This window comes from Cladophialophora psammophila (genome assembly GCF_000585535.1).
Source record: "Cladophialophora psammophila CBS 110553 chromosome Unknown aczJe-supercont1.25, whole genome shotgun sequence".
Taxonomy (NCBI): Eukaryota; Fungi; Ascomycota; class Eurotiomycetes; order Chaetothyriales; family Herpotrichiellaceae; genus Cladophialophora; species Cladophialophora psammophila.
The window spans coordinates 92,130-111,830 of NW_006912946.1; the positions used below are offsets into that span (position 1 = coordinate 92,130).

General features: G+C 51.8%; 9 protein-coding genes across 9 annotated transcripts; 4 read left to right on the forward strand and 5 right to left on the reverse strand.

Annotated features, from left to right (window-relative positions):
• Positions 1–90: 90 nt before the first annotated feature.
• A1O5_11314 (uncharacterized protein) lies at positions 91–706 on the reverse strand (the record flags this gene model as incomplete). The annotated part of the gene is made up of 2 exons (XM_007751886.1): positions 91–541; positions 597–706. 2 exons carry the CDS (start codon positions 704–706, stop codon positions 91–93), a joined length of 561 nt encoding a protein of 186 aa, XP_007750076.1.
• A 1,195-nt stretch (positions 707–1,901) lies between these two features.
• A1O5_11315 (uncharacterized protein) lies at positions 1,902–4,519 on the forward strand (the record flags this gene model as incomplete). Its single annotated transcript, XM_007751887.1, has 4 exons — positions 1,902–1,989; positions 2,049–2,367; positions 2,416–3,995; positions 4,059–4,519. The coding sequence occupies 4 exons, from the start codon at positions 1,902–1,904 to the stop codon at positions 4,517–4,519; spliced, it is 2,448 nt and encodes an 815-aa protein (XP_007750077.1).
• An 85-nt stretch (positions 4,520–4,604) lies between these two features.
• On the reverse strand, positions 4,605–5,669 carry A1O5_11316 (uncharacterized protein; the record flags this gene model as incomplete). Its single annotated transcript, XM_007751888.1, has 1 exon — positions 4,605–5,669. One exon carries the CDS (start codon positions 5,667–5,669, stop codon positions 4,605–4,607), a length of 1,065 nt encoding a protein of 354 aa, XP_007750078.1.
• Positions 5,670–6,547: 878 nt separating this feature from the next.
• Positions 6,548–6,882, forward strand: A1O5_11317 (uncharacterized protein; the record flags this gene model as incomplete). The annotated part of the gene is made up of 1 exon (XM_007751889.1): positions 6,548–6,882. A coding segment is annotated over one exon (243 nt), but the record flags the coding sequence as incomplete, so codon positions are not given.
• A 128-nt stretch (positions 6,883–7,010) lies between these two features.
• A1O5_11318 (uncharacterized protein) lies at positions 7,011–7,585 on the forward strand (the record flags this gene model as incomplete). Its single annotated transcript, XM_007751890.1, has 2 exons — positions 7,011–7,170; positions 7,239–7,585. 2 exons carry the CDS (start codon positions 7,011–7,013, stop codon positions 7,583–7,585), a joined length of 507 nt encoding a protein of 168 aa, XP_007750080.1.
• A 91-nt stretch (positions 7,586–7,676) lies between these two features.
• Positions 7,677–9,080, reverse strand: A1O5_11319 (uncharacterized protein; the record flags this gene model as incomplete). The annotated part of the gene is made up of 1 exon (XM_007751891.1): positions 7,677–9,080. One exon carries the CDS (start codon positions 9,078–9,080, stop codon positions 7,677–7,679), a length of 1,404 nt encoding a protein of 467 aa, XP_007750081.1.
• A 546-nt stretch (positions 9,081–9,626) lies between these two features.
• A1O5_11320 (uncharacterized protein) lies at positions 9,627–10,789 on the reverse strand (the record flags this gene model as incomplete). Its single annotated transcript, XM_007751892.1, has 5 exons — positions 9,627–9,744; positions 9,799–10,043; positions 10,104–10,207; positions 10,263–10,311; positions 10,370–10,789. 5 exons carry the CDS (start codon positions 10,787–10,789, stop codon positions 9,627–9,629), a joined length of 936 nt encoding a protein of 311 aa, XP_007750082.1.
• Positions 10,790–13,924: 3,135 nt separating this feature from the next.
• On the reverse strand, positions 13,925–15,941 carry A1O5_11321 (uncharacterized protein; the record flags this gene model as incomplete). Its single annotated transcript, XM_007751893.1, has 3 exons — positions 13,925–15,164; positions 15,229–15,874; positions 15,932–15,941. The coding sequence occupies 3 exons, from the start codon at positions 15,939–15,941 to the stop codon at positions 13,925–13,927; spliced, it is 1,896 nt and encodes a 631-aa protein (XP_007750083.1).
• A 740-nt stretch (positions 15,942–16,681) lies between these two features.
• A1O5_11322 (uncharacterized protein) lies at positions 16,682–17,977 on the forward strand (the record flags this gene model as incomplete). Its single annotated transcript, XM_007751894.1, has 1 exon — positions 16,682–17,977. One exon carries the CDS (start codon positions 16,682–16,684, stop codon positions 17,975–17,977), a length of 1,296 nt encoding a protein of 431 aa, XP_007750084.1.
• Positions 17,978–19,701: the final 1,724 nt, after the last annotated feature.

The following is a 19,701-nucleotide window of genomic DNA, read 5'->3' on the forward strand; positions in this document are numbered from 1 at the left end:
GAGGCCATCAATGCATGCCTTGAAGGTGGGTTTTTTCTCAAAGTCCTGGTGATGGGCCTGTCAACCTGCATCAGTGTATAGTCCCTAGATTCACATCGCCAATTGAACACTTACATCAACCGATCTCCAATTGATCAGAAGTAGTTGGTCTTGAGGATTCTCGACCAGGGGGCTTACAAAGTGTCCATCACATCCAGGGTCATCATTTAAAATAGGGACCACGATCTTGCGGAACTGCGAGTAATATCCTGCAACGCCGCCCTCGACGACCTTTGTGAGAGCAACCTCTATTGCTGGCGACTCGAGGGTCCTCAACAAGTGGGACTTGTCATCGATACCCGTGGTATCGATCAAGGTATGACTCTGCCATTCTATCCGTCTCCCGTTCATTGCAGCCTGAATCAGTCTGTGAAATTCGGTGTAATCAGCACTGGTGAAGAATGCGTGGCTCGCTGCCAGGCTCTCCCAGAGCAAGAGTGCAACTTGAGTATAGCGGTCTTCATGCTTCTTGCCTCTCCACAAAGCTTGCAGCCCTGTAGCTCTATGCGTTCGCTTAGCAACCATTGAATCTTTCCATCACCTCTATTCGGACCTACCTCTGCAAAATTCCGAACGCCGGTGCCAGATCCTGGTTGATCTCTTCGTCAGTGTGCACAGGACGATGAGGTACCATAACCAGCTGAAAAGTCTGCTTTGGATACGCCATGATAACTGGGAGATTGTCTTCGATTCCTTACCCCGGGGCAGAATGCAGGTGTCTTCGACAAGTTCAATTCGCAGACGGAAGTCTTGTTCCAGATTTTGCATCTGGAAAATCGCTTTAGTATTAGACCACCACGTTCTCCGAGTCTGTCAGTTGTTCCTCCTAGTAAGTCATATTCCCAGCGTTCGGTTTCTAGACGGTCGCCATGATTGATTCTGTGAGTTGGCCGGACTGTCAAAGCATAGCCAGGTACGTTCTAGCTTTTGACCAGCTTGGTGGCCAGTCGAAGTCGTGCCGACAGTCGCTCCGGAAGACCCATCGGCCGCAAATCACACACGTCCCTTTACAGTCGCTCCCTTCGCACCTTTCAGACAGCCGGTCCCGTTCTGTGGATAAAAATGCTTTGAGGGAGGCAACTTCCCTCTGAGGGTCCACATTCAGCACAGCTATTACGCAGCGAGGGCCTGCCAGAGGTTCCCGCCCCCGCTGGTTCCAACCTCTGGGGGTCGCTCCAACACGAGGTGACGAGTCAGACAAATCTCCACATGGCTGAAACACCCAATGGTCGAATTTAGTTTTCGAAAAGCTCGCCTCCTCCTCAAGTAAAACTTCGAAGCAAGAATCATTTAGAAGAGCTAACCTATAAGGTTTCCGCCATGTCGAACAGTGCCAACCATCGATGTCCAAAAAAATAACGTAGGACGAGCCCCTTCTATCCCTGTTTGAAGCAGCGTTAGCAACCCTGCGACAAAAGGAAGGGCCAGTGCCTGACACTGCTCGGTCTGGGCTTCGATATGAATCGCCGAAACACGATTTCGTGGTTCGGCAATACCCCAGATCGACGAATAGTTCATCGTTATTGGCGTGGAACCCCCCCGCAATCCACTGATGGTCTATCCGTTTCTCTACAAGCCTGCACGTCGCCTAGAGCTATGTCTTCCTTCCAACTGCATTTCGTTCATGTTTTCTGCTCCGGTAGCAGCTCTGCGCAGGGGGCTCTACAGCGCCTTAAACACTCATACTTCGATTGGGGAGCCTGTATAACTCGAGTCTTCCGTGCCCTCTCATCATGTCTGAGAACAACTTCAGCGAAGAAGAATCGACCCAAATGCGGTCAACCATCGCTTGTCACGTCTGTCGCAGACGCAAGATCAAGTGTGGAAGAGAGCTCCCTTACTGTCATCTTTGCCAGCAGTCCATGCAGCCTTGCGCGTACCCAGAGAAACAACTCAGGCCAGGGCCCAAAATTGGTTCGACGCAAAACCCTCGTAAGCGGAAGAGTCGAAGTAAGTGCTTCCACAATGGTTGGTGTTAGGATCCAAGCTTACAATCACCCTATTGTCAGGCGAGCCAGACAAAGATGGACAACCGAGATCGACGAGGAGACCGCCATCGACGACAGAGCGAGACGGGTTTCAAACGTCCGGAAATTGGACCACGGCTTCGAACGATGCTTCCTCAGACGTAGGCTCAACATCTTCTGGGAGACAAGCGACCAACATTGAGAGTCTCAGCTTTATCATTCATCCCTCGCACGAATCCTGTTCGCCCGAAAAGCGCAGCAAAGACGACAGCCCCAGATGCAATGGGCAGAGTCAACAGGAAAGCCATGTGGCCGCAAGTTGCTATTCATTGGGCTTCCATCCCGAAGACTTGGAGGGCTTGTATGTCATCACACTTTGCGACAGATATTTTGACTGAGTGTTTTGCAGAATCGACCAGTTCTTCGAGAATTTCGCATCTTTTCAGCTGTTTCGGGAGCCCGAGTTTCGCCACATGCTTCAGCAAATCGAAACCCCTAATCAGTGCAAGGCTCTTCTTGCAGCAATCTTGATCTTCGCGACAAAGGATCATGAGCAATGTGGTGACGGCAACATACGGTCAGAGACGGACGAAAAAGCCCCAAGTTCAGGCTTTATCAACCAAGCGTTGAAATACGTTGACCAGGCCATCTACGAATGCGAAGACATGCCGATCTCCCTTCCGCTGCTGCAAGCTTTAATTCTGATCACACACTGGCTGTTGACACAAGGAGTGCGAGGCCGGGCCTGGAGATACCTGAGAGTTGCTGTCAGCAGTGCATACGAATTGAATATGCACCTGATAGATGCAAACAACTGCTACGACGACCAGGTAGATTCGGCACAGTGGTGTGAAGAGGAAGAGCGTCGTCGAGCTTGGTGGGCCATCTGGGAGATGGATGTTTTCGCCAGTGTCATCCGTCGCTGCCCGACAGCTATCGACTGGTCCCAGAACGAGACATTCCTGCCCTCCGAGGACGAGAACTGGCTCAAAGGGGAGCCTCAAAAAAGCTGTACCCTGAGGCTGGACATTATTGAGAGATACAAGGTTCTCGAAGCTACTGGCAACCAGTCTCCCAAGGCTTGGTTTATTGTGATCAACTCCCTGATGAAAGACGCGCAAAACATCACAAGCCCCATCGGGGTTGATAAAGCACCGGTCTCCAATGGTCAACCCAGAGCAAATCAGAATTCGGTCGAAGTCAGCGACGCCGGTCGCGGTGGCCGTCGGAAAGCAACGCCTGACAAGCAGTCACTAAATCTGCTCTGCATGATTCAAAATGCTCTCCAGTGTACGGTCATGACGCTTCCCAAACCTCACAGTTACCGATATCAGTATCTCAGCTTTGGGACCCGCGAGCTGGATCGCCAAGTGATAATAAAACAACGACTCCAACATTGCTCAATCTATAGCATTCACGCAATGGTCCAACTAACTAAGCTTATGATTTACAAGTATCACCATTTCCATAGCACTCCGGGAGAGAGTTCAAGGAACAGCAATGGTCAGCGCTCTATACACTCCTCGCACCAGGCGATGCAGAGTCAGGCTCTCGAGCATTGCTCGGAAGCTGCTGACGAAATTGTTGCGCTGGTTGGTCGGAGCTATGAGGAGCACTACAAATATGTTAACCCGTTCCTTGCGAACACTATCTGGTTGGCTGGTGCCGTACAACTCTTATACCGAGAGCTTGCACCGCTTGACCGATCTGACAGAGACTTGGCCAATTCCAAGTTGGAAGTGCTGAGCATGACCTACAACAGATTCGTGGGGTATTGGAACATGTCGTCGACGCTACAAAAGAACTTGGAGGTTATTGAGAGCGAAATCGACAACCTCCGGAATGCGGCAGGAAAGAACGATATTGCTGAAGGCTCAAGGGCACATGAGACCGATCAGAGACTACCTATAGCGAAAAGACGGACCTACTCAAATTCTCCGACTGCCCAAAGCTGTAACGGGCCAAATCGTGGGGATGGCCGCAACCATGGTAAGCAGCAGACTGACAGAGCTCATATAAAGATATCCACAGAGTCGCTAACGTGCACGATAGGCGGAATGAGTGCGTACTCAGGGAACCATACAAGGACCCAGACGAGCACGATGAACACGCAGAAGGCTGCTTTGTCGGCGATCAATGAGGGCAGTACTCAACCTCATAGCGACTTAGCCGGCTTTGGCCCCGTCGACGCATGCTCCTTTGGCAACAGCTCCGTCTTGCAACAGGAATCCATGCAACAAGCACCGCAGGACGGAGTTCCTAACCAGGTTAGACCTTTACCCGATTCCACGTCGGCCGCAGTGCAACCAATGCCGATGCTCTCGGACAACATGCCTACCAGCGACCTCGTTCGACAGGGGAGCTCACTTTCATTTTACAACAGCATTGATATGCAACCTGACTTGTCACCCGACTTCTTAGCCGGGATCCCCTTTGCCAGTGACCTGATAGGCTCGAATAACCATCTTTCAACTTACTTTGGAGAGATCCTCTCTGGCAGGCCTATGGCCTGATAATGGAATAAGCGGATGAAGGCTTTCGTGGTAGATTCAAGCCTGTGTGGCATGGTGGTTTTCCACTTCTAGTATCGGATAGTTCTTAATTGAATGTAATGACTGCACGCCCATTGAGTTTCCCGTCACGGAGCGCCTGATACGCCTCTGGCACCTTATCAAACGGAAATGGATCGACGTCGATTTTGAGCTTCCCAGCAGAGGCCAGGTAGCACACCTCTTCGAGGTCTCTGCGGGATGACCCCAAGCTGATGGCAAATTCGCAACTTGTTGCAATCTTATTCCAGCCGACTTGCACTGTGCCCATCTCCATGCCCACAAGAACCACCCGGCCTTGCGGCCTCGTGATCTTCATGGCCAGCTCCAGACTGGCGTCACTGCCGACAAAATCAATGATTCCATCGATTCCTTTCCCGCTGGTCTCCTCCAAAATCTCCGCGGCCACATTCGGCCCCGCCTTGAAAGCACGCTTCACTCCGAGTTGCTGTGCGATTCTCAACCGATTGTCGCTGACATCCACACCGTAGACTTTGACGCCCATCAAGAGGTTCAGGAACTGAATGGCATACGATCCCAAACCACCACAGCCGATCACAATCGCTGAAGAACCCGGCCTGAGACAGTGCTTCACGGTCCCCACAGCATGGTAGGCGGTGACGCCGGCGTCAGTCAAAGGAGCGTATTTGATAGGATCCTCGTTCCCAATGCTGACCAGTTGATCTCTTGGGCAAATCATAAATTCGGCGAGACCGCCGTCCCATCCAGTGCCGCGATTGATTTCAATGGCTCCTCGTTTGTACGTCTCACAATGTTGCTCAACGCCCCGGATACAATATTCACAGTGCGAGCAATGGGGCATGTGGCGGACGGCGACACCCTCGCCGACCTTGAGGTCCGTTACTCCCTCGCCCAGCACCTCAATGACTCCGGCATTCTCGTGGCCGAGGGTGTAAGGCGCGTCGACAGCAGATGCGTACGGATCCGAGCCAGGCAATGAGTCTATCATGTCGAGGTCCGACCGGCAGAGACCAGCTGCCTTCATTCGGATGAGGACCTCGCCTTCCTTGGGTGAGGGAATGGGAACCTCACAGTATTGGCCCGGCTTGCCGTATTCCACCAGGCGGAATGCTCTCATGGTCTTTCCAGGCATGTTTCTCCTTGGCGCTGGCGGTGTGGTTGTTGTCTCGTTTGTCTGAGTATTTAAATCCGATTATACAGCCCAGATGGCTCAGAGAGTGGAGTGAAAAAAGACCAGATTAAGCGCGCAAGGTTGGATCTCATCCATTTTCATATATCTTTGGCGAGGATCCGCGCAACGAACATGATTCGTGGGAGCCATCGGGGTTTGTGCCCTATGTATGAATGCCCACGTGTGGCGCATCAGTCAGTAATTTTTTTTCCCCTGTTTTGCACTGTCTCGGGATAGATCTGTGGGAACGACAAACGCGGACGGGGAGAGTTGTTCAAGAGTAGTCGCAAAATCTACCCGAATATGCTCCACCAATTAGACCTTAGGTAGAAGGTAAGCATACAAACACTCCAAGATCCACCTGCGATGTGGCTATTTCGGTCGAACAGTCAAATGCTGCCAAATCCTGGTGACTATTTTCGAATAATCCGAATAGTGAACAAGTTCGATTGAAACCCACGTGTTGAAGACCAGTCACGCCATGGTTGTGCCCATCAGAAGTGTCTCCACGTCCCATCTCGTATAGACCGATCTGGGAAAAGGTCCACTTATTCTATGGGCTGGTATGGTTGTGGATCCACGACCCGGAGAGATCGCAAAGGTACCTGCTTTACACTCGCTCTTGTAGGTCTGGACCCTAATAGCCCCAGTGTTACGCGAAACATCATTGACGACTCGACCAGACATTGATTGACAAAGTCTGCGCGAAATCCTGCCGTTTTCCGCATACCCACAACGAGGTCCCTTTCTTACCCGGGTTTGCTCCGCTGACCTCTCCTGCTCGCAAGGTCGGCTACATCCTCTGAGCCCAGGTGCCTACATGTGGTAAGGACTACGGAATTAGAAAGGACGAGGAGCATCACCGGATCGTCATTGGCAAGTTTCCCGACACCATCCAACAGGTGAGAAAGCCGGCTGGCCTAGCTGACATCGCCTTTACTTTTCACTCACTACAGGACGTAGCAGTATCGCATCGTCAGAGGAAAGCTCTCGACATCTCTCCTTCTGGTGCGCGAATCATGGTTCGACGACCGGTCACTATGATCACGAACCAGATGGCAACGAACCGGAGACGCAGGTAGACAATTTTGATACTCCCGAAGAAGCCAATCAGTTTTTCAACACCAAAGAATTCGAGGAGAATGCGATTGGCGTGGACCTCGACGCGGAGGAGCCCACCTAAAGACTGGGGAGTGGAGAGGAGATGTATTTAAGACCTTGAATATCTGGGTGTTTGAAGGACACACAATCCTTGTATTCGTTTGTGCCCCGTGTAGGCAACCTTCACCCCTTCCTCACATCATGTCAGCGGGTGTCAATTGCAAGTTCAACCACGTTGCCCTCTCCGTGGATAATTGCGATGCAGCTGCCAAATGGTACATGGAGACACTCGGATTTCGCCGAATCATCCCCAATGCCACCATGCACAGGACCCAAGACCCAGACGGCATCGTGTTTCGTGGTAAATACAAGCACTCCCCGTCCCTGTTTGCTGCTATCCGTGGCTGAGCTAACGACGTCTTGCTCAAGTCTATGGCGACGACCTCCACCATGTCAAGGTCGCCTATTTAGGGACGGGAAACCAGATAGGCATTGAAATATTCGAGTTCATCGATCCGAACTACCGAGGAGGCACAACTACATCACCAACTCCGTTCAATCCACAAGCCTGGACGCAAGGTGGATTCTTTCACATAGCCGTGACCGCACCAGATCCCGAAGCTCTAGCGATGAAAGTCGTCCAGGCCGGTGGGAAAGAATTTGGCCAGGCCGTCATTTTACCAAATGGAGAACAGGCGAGATACGTTCAGGACCCATGGGGCAATGTGTTTGAGATCTGCTCTACAGATTTTGATTCCTTGATCACTCCTCGATAGTCTCTCACCCTGCATGTCCGGTCTATTATCCGGAAGATTACCCAGAACACAATATACTCTAAGTCATATGGTCAATGTTGCGATCCATTGCTTACTGGAGGGGGTTGATCATCTTGTCCCAAAGGTCATCGAGTTCTCGAGCGACTGATGCTGCCCTCTCTAGAATGTCCATAGCATTGGTAAGCCTCTGCGACGAATCGCAAGTGATGATAGCGTTTCTGCCACATAGTTGTGCCAAAGGCTCGGACTTTGCAACACAATTATTTCCTATCTCGTTGACAACTGTCAACCGTGATCCGTCGGCTGTCCTACCACCTAGCCTTAGATTCAAGTGGAAAGCTGCTTTCCCCATCCTCAATGCATTGAAGCAGTCCTCTAGATCATTGGCGACCGAGACGAGGCTGACAGCATCATTTAGGGTATTGTCAGCATTGTTCCGACGGATTGGGAGCTGCAGTCGCAAGATTTGACATGTCCATGCGGCATCCTGTGAAAGTAGCCTCTCCACAAAGCCATTCCAGGATTTCCATGAAAGACCCGCAGAAGTGGAGAGAACGAGCGTGGTAGCAGGTTCCACTGCGGTGCCTTCCAGCATGTATGTGATGATCATGTCGTCCCTGGCGATTATGTAGCTTTCAATGCGTGGTGTTGGGCCAGATAGCGTTTTGGTCAGTCCGTCAGGGCTCACAAAATCCTCAATATCGACGCGCCCCAGAGCCGCCAGGTGACGAGAAGCTGGGCCTTGAATGTAATGCAACTTGTACGCGTGCCTCCATTTGCTGGCAACAACATTTGTCCGGCTTTCTGTCTGAATTGCAATCTGATGCTCTGGACCCCCTATCACGGCTGGGTTTGCAAACTCGTTCAACGTCAGATATTCAATCCTCGAGGCGAACTTCATAGACTCCGTCGGCGCATCTTCGATGAACGAGGTCCGATATCGTCGCGTCCGCCGCCAGCCGGGGACACTCCACAATGCCGGGAGATAGTCTTCCTCGTACCATCTGTTCCATTCCGACTCGGATTCCGGCGTATCGCTCGAGAGACTGACGCCTACAACAATAAGGGTCGCCCCGTATGCTTCGCCAACATCGCCCATGCGTAGAGAGTCTTCTGGCGAGACAAAGCCGGGCGCTTCGTAAGTCGATACGAGATCGTAGTATCTACGCGACGCCGAAATATTCTGAATGATTTTGCTCTCTCGAAGTGATTGGAAAGTAGGCTGGAGCAGACGCACATACTCGTTCTGCGTAAGTTTCCACATGTTGGCAATGTCGTAGAGAGCGAGCCATTCGGGCAACTCACTGGCATCCGGATCACCGAAGCCATTTTCGATTGAGCGGTAGCGATACCCATGCTCAAAGTAGGGGAGTCTCATTCGTATGGGGACATGTTCGTTGCAATACCAGTCATCGCATTCTTGCACAGAAATTGTCGGCTTCAATGACATTGGCACCATCATCAGGCCACGGACGGCACTCTGGGTGGATGCCATGGTCGACGAGCGAGTGGAAGAAATCACAACGATGGCTCAGGCACTTTACCTCCGGCCAAAGATTCAATCAAGGTATGTGAGGTGATGAGGGCAACCTTTTCTTGGGACTCACGCGCTATGACAGTCTAGAAGCGAAGAGAATGTAGTCCCTTAAGGGGGCTTTCTCCTCTACACATCCTGTCGGAGCATCTTCGGCCTCGGAGGGCAGTTGCTCATTCAAGTGTTACACCTGTAAAATCGGACTTCAGGGCCGAGCTTTGCGATTAATTGGCATGAAGGCTTATGTATTTATCTCTGCAGCAGTCTCAAACCTAGATATTTCCTCCACTGAAGCCAGGGGGTTTGGAGAACATCTAGTTCAGCACAATTGGACTGCTCTCGCCGATCCTTTCTGGTGACGCACATACCCTAGCCCCCGTGTACGGCCTAGCTATTAATCCAGGAGGACCAAGGCAGAGTTTTGTGCGCATCATTGTAGAAATGTGGATGGAAGGTCAGGGCCTGAAACAAGTTTTGTAAGCCCTTATTCCTTTAGGATTTGCAGTTTCACTCACCCCAAACATGAAGATTGTCGTGCGAGGCCGGGGACACGACCGTTTCTTGCGTTTCATCACACAAATCTCCGTCTGTATAGTGCTCCAGGATAAAATGGGAAGGATCGAACCTGAAAAAAAAAAAATCTTTTAATGGGCTCCGGGTCAGAGTGTGGCTCACTCACCAGTAGTCAAAAATCTGGCTTCCCATGACGTGACGTCCTACTCCCCAGCAATTCTCGTATCCTTTATGACGAAGCCAATCATGGCCCAGTACTTGGGTGTCAAAGTCGTGTGTCTCAAAGGACGAATGGTGGACGTGGGCTTTTGGCCCTTCGAAGAAGAAGAAGCAGTGATGGTCGACCAACTCTTTTCCTCGCGAGAGACGGTTGAATACAATGACATTCTTGCCATCGGGAGTATGTCCAAGCTGTGAGACATTGCAAAATCAGATCCATCAATCAAATTGTGTTATAGGATTGCTGCTTACATCACTTGGATAAAAGTTGAAGCGTTTCGTGTAAAATTCAAACGCTTTGTCGAAGTTGGTCACGCACATGCCGAAGTGGCCCAACTTATGGACCGGAGCAGGGCCTGGATACTTGAAAGTAAGCATGCAAGAAGGTCCCAAGGGTAGAAGGAAACGTACGCTTTTCAAAGCGTTGGTAGTGCCCACTGGCGCGGTTTTTGGTCGCTGGCTGAGGTGAACGTTAGGTATTGTGACAAATACCACGACGTTGGCTGTGATAAGCTTACAAAGTTGAACTGAATCTCTGGTAGAAGTTGCTCTTCGTTTAACAGCGTTTGACCGTAAATCAAATGGAAAAGGAATCCGTCAACTGGATCGTAGAAGGTCACACATTTTCCACCACCAGGTGCATCCTCCAGCTCGTATATTTTCGTCGCGCCAGGAAGAGTCTGTTGTGCAAGGTCCAAATCTCGCTCGCTTTCAACAACAAATGCTACACCCCCAAACTCGTTCTCTGGACCCTCCTTTGCACAGTATACAAAGGGTTCCTTGCTGTAGCCTCTGAAGTATATGTTTTTCTCCGTTCTCTTGCATTCTGTGAGTCCAAAGTCCACTAGGAACTCTCGCGCCTTGTTGATGTCCTTGTGCGTATAGTAAACGTGGGCAATTCGGACAAGGTTGATCTTTGGCTGCTCAATTGACCCCATTATATGAAAAAAATGGAAAATCTGTGGTGGAGCATATTCTAACCTCACACCGACTAAAGAAGATGAGAAGGGATATATGAAAGGGATGAAGGCGGCGCAGTGAGATATGGACGGTTTGTCCGGGGAAGTCGGAACTACGCCCGGTCTGTCGTCTTGGAGATCAACCGTGACAGCTCAACAAGTAGCAGTCCAAGCTTGATGGCTTAGACTTTTGTTCTCCGCCTCCACCAAGGTGTCAATGCTTCTGTGACTGAAATGTGGCGGAGGAGACGGCGGACCAACTTCGGACCATCTTTGCAAGGGTAAATTTGAGCTGGAGTTGCATAACTCTCGATGACGGGTTGGAGCGATATCATTCGATATTTGAGCTTGAAATCCGGGCGGAGGACTCTGACTAGTACCGAAACATTGTCAGAGGTTGCCGCATCGTCCCGATGGTTGGATATACCCAATCGCTGCTTCACCCCGTCAAAGACCAAAACTGTTGATGTCAAGGTTTGTCTGCTGGCACCAAAGGTTTCGCTCAATGTTCCCACGTAAAGAATCTGACAGTGGCGCTCTGCCGTCCACACTATGTTACTAAGAATAGTATGGTTCATTAAATAATATGATTGGCTACGAAGGGAGCGTAACTATCTAGGGTAATGAAGGTGTATATATAATGCTTATGCTCTGTGCGCTCTGTTTGCTCTGTGCGCTCTGTTTGCTCTGTGCGCTCTGTTTGTTCTGTGCGCTCTGTTTGCTCTGTGCGCTCTGTTTGTTCTGTGCGCTCTGCTTATAGGGCCAACAAGACCGATAGAGCCAACAGAGTATATCACAGTCTCCTATGGAATCTTCTATCTGTCTAATGAGTGCCTCCGCAGTCCACGATCGGTCTCTCCCAAGGCTGTATCTAGTAAACTAATATTTCCAAATGCAAATAGCATAGGATAGAGGATAGATAATAAAGGAACCACTGCGGAGTATATCCAAAAGATAAATGACATGGAACAGATGACAGAGAACCGTTATTTCTAAAGGCAAACGCCATACTGTGCTGTAGATGAAGGGCAATTTGGATCCAATACTAGTGAATTTTTAAACATCCTGTATCGTCAAGAGAGAAACCCACAAATGGGTAGGCAGGTTCCCTGATAATCTTGCAAAAGTTTGTGAAGGCGTTTAGACCTGCAGCGTCATCGTCGTCGTCATTCCCCGGGGCTGAGATCGTCACGCGAACCGTCTTCGTGCTACATCGAGATCATGTCAGCACCCGAGTTCAGAACTAAGCCGCGAAAGAATTCTCGAAACACTGTACTTCGGCGGAAGCTCGTCAATCCTTATTTCAGAATTCAACCAGCCAAAAGATGCGCCACAGTCCCCGTAGAGGCTCAACCCGAAGCGAGTCGCCTGGGCCACCGAGCTCGCATCCGCTGGTTGCGAAGGCCCCTTTCGCTTGTTGGACCTCACTAGTCGTTGCTCGAGCAGCAGGCGAGCAACATGAACAAACTGGTCGGTGCACCAGTTTCGTGAAATTGCTCGATATGTTTTTGCTCGCGTTCTCCTGGATGGTTTCTAGCGATGCAGAAAACTTCAGCTTCAGACGACTTTGCGGAGTTTCCTCCTGCAGCTTGTCGGCTCTTGCGGCCCAGTTATCGATTCTCCTCGTACAAGCCTCCAGGCGCTCTAATGAGGTCTTCACACGGTTCCTCTTCATGGCGAACTTGATCCTCTGCCCAAAGTCGAAATTGTCACGATGAAAAGGAGTGTTCGCCGGCTGGTGGATTGGAAGAGACAAGTGGCAATGGGGTTTGGCTTGTGACTACCTACAAAAGTCAGTCCTGACTCGGTTACGCCAACGGACGTGTTCAAACTTGCTACGATCCAGGGATATGGAGAGGTGATGCTACCTCGACCAGGATCTCTGCCACTTCATCTATGGTAAGAATGAATGGTTTGTATACCGCTCCTAGTTGATCTTGCAGACTGTCGGGAATATCTCCCTCCCTCCACACTTTGCTTCGCGGATCCTCCATCATCGTGGTTTGGATTGCGAGGTGCCCAAAAGAAGCCAGAAGAAGGCGAATGGCTTGGTCGTCGGAGGCACGTATTGTGTAGAGCTCCTGGACCAACCTTCGCAAATAACGTCTCCAACGTACAAAAGCAATTGTGGGGGCGGCAAGATCCTCGTAGTGTTCGAGGGCGGATGTGATGAGAGGGAGGGCGCCCAGGACGAGCCCGGCTGCTTCCACTCCTGCCATTGTTTTGGAGCTGGGGAGAGATGTGCTTACAAAATCAGGCTGAAAGCGACGATGGCGAGACGAAGCAGAAGCAAGTCACTCACTGTATTAGTAGCAGCAGCCACTGGACAAGCAACAATGCGGCTCTGTCCAGGTGGAGATGCAGGTTTGCACTAAGGCGACTTCTTGCCCCGCGGCCCGCCTCGAGCCTTCCTCCATTGTCCCACCCAGTTTCCCCAGGGCTGCCTAGACTTCGAGCTCCTAAACTCAAAACATCAGGAATTTACGGCAATGCATTGGTGGCAGCATCACGAAGGGGTCATGAGGAAATTGTTCGAATACTACTCGATGCGGGAGCCGATGTTAATGCCAAAGGGGAAAGAGACTTTGAGAATTCACTACGGGAAGCAATAAACCATGGTCCTGAGGAGATAGAAGAGATGCTACGGGATTCAAGAGCCAAATACGACTGAGGACCACTAGGTATAGCGGAATGATGTGCCAGATACTCAATACTCTGCGATGGCCTTTATAAACGGCTCCCCCAACCATCTTCCTCCTTTTAGACTTCCCTCTCTCCTTCCTTCTCTCAACATAGCCTCCCTTCACGGCCTCTTCACCTTCTTTCATACATCCTTCCCCGTCTCCCGGTCATATCCGTGTACTCTGGAGGAGAGGACTTTGCGGCACATTCGATACAAAAAGGGCGTTTTTTGTGCCAAGTGCCGCACTCGTATTCGAGATGCTGATATATGATGCCATATGCAGGTCTAGGGGATATACATACATATATGTATCGATGTATGGGTGGGTGGATGGAAGGGATATATATGCACGCTAAATTCTTTCCGGACTCCGGGTTTGTATGGCTGGCTTTCTCCACAGAAAAATGCTGCTGCTGCTGCTGTATATGTATTTATAACTTGGCCTGCCCGGTGACCAGCTTTTGCCAATCTTCGGGCGTGAACGGCATGTATTCGTCCGCCTTGGGCGGTACCCAGAGCAACAGGTCGTCTTTGCCCTCGGGCACTTCCTTGCCGATCGCGCTCGGGTCGACGCCTTCCTTGCGCAGGGGCACTTTGTTCTGCTTGTGATTGTGGATGTGCGTGCTCGCCTTGACGATCCTCAAGAACACCGGCACGGCGTACCGGGGCAGCCGGGCGCGCATGAACTTCAACAGGTCGTTGTAGTCGACCGCCGGTCCCGTGTAGTTTGGATCGAGGTGTATCGCGGCGCAGCCCGCTCGGCCTTCGTGGTTCGGCACCAACACGCCATAGACGTTTGCCTCGGCAATGCCAGGATACTGGCCTATCGTCAGGGCCACTTCTGCCGTCGAGACGTTCTCGGATTTCCAGCGGAATGTGTCGCCTAGACGGTCGAGGAAGTGCCATCTCCCATCCGGTTCTCGCCTCAGGGCGTCTCCGGAGCGATAATAGATGTCTCCCTTCTTGAACACGTCCGTGCAGAATTTCTTGTCCGTGGCGGCTTGGGACCGCCAATAGCCCTGGAATGCTTCTTTGTTCGGCACAGCAACAATCATCTCACCGCCTTCTTCGTACGGAGTTCGCTGGGCAAAGCCTGTCTTGGGATCTCGCCAGATGTCTCCGGTCTCGTGGTCGATCTTGACCGGAATGTAGACGTTCCGTAGCATCGTGCGGAGAATTAACCCGTGGTGGCCAACACACGCTCTCAGGTACGGTCCCTTGTCCCAGTTGAACAGACTGAACATGCCTTCCGTGGAATTGAAGAATTCGCCGATCTCGGGGATGTTGAAGCGCGTTTGAAATTTCTCCCACACATCCGGCCTCAAGCCGTTCCCATAAGCACAGCGCAGCTTGTGTGCCCGCTCAAGTGGGTGAGGCGGCGCATTGAGCAGATAGCGTGCCGTCTCGCCGACGTAGACGAAGAACGTAGACTCGGAGTCGTGGATGTCGTTCCAGAACCGCGAGACGGAGAATCTGGGTGCAATGGCAACAGCGATGCCCTGTAGAAGGGCACAGGAGGTTGTGATGGCGCCTGTGCCGTGATAGAGCGGCATGGAATTGAACCATTGATCCTTGCCGGGGACACCTCCACACAGAGGCATCAAGTGACCGCACATGAGGTAGACCCGCTGTAGGGTGAAAGCACAGCCTTTGGGAAGACCGGTAGTTCCACTGCGATGGATGATGTGTTAGTTCTCCTGTTTAGGAAATAAAGCGAGATGGCGAGATAGCTTACCTGGTATATATTAAGCAGTAAGGGAAGCTGCCTTTTGTGCCTTTACGACGCTCATCAGCCGGTCTCTCGACGGGCTTCGTGGCAATCTCCAGCTTCAGCGTGCCATCGAGAACCGCAATTTTTGTGCCCCTGGCTTCAATGTCTGCCCGGCTCTCGTTGATCCTCTTTTGACAGCCGGCATCTTCATCGACAATCAACAATTTCGTCTGGCACACGTCCAGGCAGTGCATCAACGCTTTCCCTTCGAGGTTGTAGTTGATGAATGCGGGCGCGGCGCCGACAGCCGCGCAGGCAAACCAGGCGATAAAGAAGTGCGGCGAATTGATCATATACATGGCCACAAGTTCCCCGGGCTTGACGCCCTGCTCAATCATCCATTGGGCGTACCGCAGGGTCTCCTCGTAAAGCTGGCCAAAGGTGTATATGCCGCCCTCTCTCGACCAGATAGCGCGGTTGTTCCATCTCTTTTTGCATGTCTCTTCGAGGGCATAGAAGAAGCAGACTTTGTCCTCTTTGACGATCCGGTCGTACTCCTTTGCTCCCCTTCTCAGTCTCCTGATGGAGTCGAGGTCATGTCGAATATTGAATTTGGCATCCAGGTAGGTCGCTGCGGCCCAGCCACCTGCAGCGGCGGCTGCAGCAGTTGCTGTGAAGGAACGCGGTCAGCATGCGAAGACAAAGAAGCATTGCAGCGTCGTCGTACCAAGAGCCATGAGGTCTAGCGGTAAGAAATGTGCCGATTCCCGTCTACCCTATGTAGAAACCCAAGGACGACAGAAAGGAAAGAAGATGGCAAGGTATCTATAAAATCAGTCTTGAACAGATGCAACAGAGAGAGCCACTGGCGGGCAGAGATAAACCAAGATGCCCATTCTTCAACAAACCACGGACGGCACCCGACCTGTCATCCATCTCTTCGACGTTGCGACCCTCCGATAAGTTTAACCACCTCCTCGCTCGTTGAGATATGTACCGAGGTACGTTGTGGATGTCTCAATGGTCCTGGCAATGCGATTGGATCTGAAGAGGATCTGGACGAAAAGCTTGAATGGCGCCGCTAGCTGGAAGCCTGTGTTTGACCCAATTTGACCCCAACTTGCCCCCCCAAACACCGGCAGTTCAGCGCGGAGTTGGTGGCTGGGAGGCACTACGAGGTTACCTAGGCTGCACACTTTTCTCTCGGCGCCGGGCTTGAGAACTGGGTGCTGCATCCGGGTGGACGAGTGGAATTAACTCCGCATGCCCACCAGGCCTAGGGGGGAGATAACAGCGACACCCAGGGACCTTGCGTCTGAGAGGTGCAGGAGGTGTTACAAGATGGAACATCCAATGACGTCGGACAATCAGCCTTTACATCTGATATCAGCCTCCTTCTGACTATCGAGTATCCATCCCGTCATTGAACGCCGCATCCGGCGAGACCAGCTTACACCCCTCTACAGAAAGAAGCACAATGGGCTCCGTTGACGCTCCAGACTGCGACGTCCTGATCATCGGGGCAGGCATCTTCGGCACCAGCACTGCATACCACCTCTGTCCCAGCCATGCAGACCCATCACGTATTACAGTATTGGACCGCGCACCCGCGCCCTCACCGCAGGCCGCGTCCTCGGATATCAACAAGATCGTGCGCGCCGATTACAGCAAAGCCTTTTACATGGACTTGGCCTACGAGGCCATGGAGTATTGGACAGACAATCCAATCATGAAGCCGTACTTCCACCAGACCGGTTGGGTCATGTTGGACGAGAGGGACAGCGATCTCGCGGATCGTATTCGGAGAAACTTCCGAGAAAGTGGTCGACCCGATACCTCTGCCGATATATCCTTGGACCAAGTCAGGTCTAACTGGGGCGGTGTCCTCTGCGGAATAGACACTACTGGGTACAGCAAGGCCTACACGAATTCAAGTGCCGGATGGGCTGATGCCTCTGCCGCTGTGGCTGCTATGATGAATGAAGCTGTCAAAGCTGGTGTAAAGTACAAGGTAGGAGAAGTGAAGGAGCTGCTCAGTGATGGTGACAAGCTGACTGGTGTCCGCACGGCTGACGGGCGGACATTCACTGGAGAAAAGATTGTTCTAGCTACGGGGGCGTGGACACCATGGCTGATGGCACCGCTTGAGGAAACAATGGCCCTTTCCCAAGAACACAGCATCCAGAGACAGATCCAAGCCGCGGGAGTATGCGTCGCAGCATTCCACGTCTCTGAAGAAGAAGCCCGGCATTACTCGCAGATGCCGGTGTTGATATACGGAGCAAAAGGGGAGGCGATGCCGCCCACTGAAGAGCGTCTCATCAAATTCACAAATGCCCACACCTTCCTCAACACCCAATCACATCCAGAGACAGGCCAAAACATCTCGGTCCCGGCACCCGACCAACACTCCGTTCCCGAGTCGCTCCAACATCAGTCCGTAGAAATCATCCGCCAGCGCGTCCCGCAGATCCTCGACGGTGGCAGAGTGCCCGATGACTGGCGCCTCTGCTGGGACGCCATATCACCGGACCAAAACCAGCTGATCGCTCAACATCCTGACCCGCGGCTGTCGAACCTCTACTTCGCGACGGCTGGATCGTTTCACAGCTGGAAATTCCTGCCGAATATTGGCAAGTATGTCGTCAACGTGCTGGACGGTAAGTCGAACGGGCCCGAGAGGGATGAGGCGTGGTGTTGGAAGAGAAGCTTCGGCGGTAGAGGTGCGCACGAGAAAGTGCTGCCCAAGGGGGAGTTGAAGGATTTTCAATAGCTTGGCTGAAAAGAGTACTGTAATAATCCCTTGCAATCAGGAATGGGATTGTCACCCCTTTTCGCTCACGATCTGTCAATGGTCAAGATAATCAAAAAGGATGACATTGTTATGGGTCATGTAAGAAGTACGTGGCCCCTTTGCATTTGCACTCACCTGCCCTTGGGCACCCATTCCTCGATCTATAGGCGGCAACTTTGAGTCGTTCAGTCCCAAAAGAGAGGAGTCGTTCTTGGCATCTTGCACCGCCACCTCCTGCGGCTGCCTCGCGAGGCTACCCCTGGGCTACCACACCTTCGACCCTCGATGATGCTTGATCGAGCGATGCGTATGAGACATGGCGCTTTCCCTGGTGTCCAACAATTGCAAAAAGGTTTGATCCGGTCTGAATTGCAAATACCAGCTCTCCACAAGCGCAACCCTCTCAACTATGAACTGGGACAGGCCCCATGACACCCAACAAGAGAGACAAATTGATTCTTTGATTTCTAGATATGCCTTTGCAACCACCGCATTCTACGGGGCTCACGCTGCCATTCGGAAGCTTGTGGATTATAGCGACACTACAGATGCGGTTATCAAACTTGTTCTCACAGTCGCCTGGGCCCTGTTCATCTCGCCTTCGATGCTCTACAAAGGCTGGGCAAAAGCACACAGATATATCGAGAGGCCGCTGTTCTATGTACACCTTGTGCTGCAGAAACGGTAGAATGGTACAATTCGATCGGGCTTACTGGACTTGAACACACCTATCAGTATCATCTCTGTCCATGTGAATCAAGGAGAGAGCTCAGAAGGTCCCTCACTGGAGCGCTGCACATTACACGTACCGACTATCCAGTGTGCCCGCTGCTTCGTCGGTAGCGTATGCGGCGTCCGGCTCGACTAAGGCGATGGTTCAACTTCGAGCGGACTCGAACGCGATTGCTGCGTGCGGAATCTACGTGGACCAAATCACTCGACTAGCACCCGTACCCGGAGATGCAGCGCGACCCGGAGGGCTACGTGCGAAAGATGGCGGATTTTAGAATGTCACTGGGCCTGCAATGTGCACGCCGGCGCTTCGCAGTCACACCCGATGGGTATATGGCGCTCGTGCCGCAGGGAATCAGGGAGGGCGATGTCGTTGTGATTCTGTACGGTGCGAGGATGACGACGAGACAACCAGAGAGAAGGAGGAGAAAACCGGTGTAGACGGTGAGGATACAAGGCAGAGAACTGTCGATGAGAAAAACGCGTTCTCGTGTCGGTTTGTGGGAGAGGGCTATGTATATGGAGTTATGAACGGAGAATTGATTGCCGACGACTCGGATGCTAGGTCTGAGAGCTTCGTCTTGAGATGATAGCGCCTATCTGTGCAGGCACAGTCACAATATCTCTAGGCAAAGATATTGCACGACCACAGCGGAACATGATCTTCACGCACCATTCTTTATAAATGCCACCGCCAAGCATGAAGACCTCCCTTTCAACTAATGCTCGAGATGCTCAAACACATTGAGCGCTTAAACTTCGGCAGATGTTGTGGATGCTGTTGGGATTTCTCAGACGTGGAGCCGGCATTCCGCGTTCTGCAGCTCCTGTCCATATGATTGACAGTCGTTCTTGCGCCCTCAACGAGCTTGAGTCAGAACAGTATCTGGTGTCGCCCTTTGATGATCATGAACAACATGGATCACCCCTGAGGTAGGCTTTGCCGACGAATTTCCGCCCCGCCGCACCCC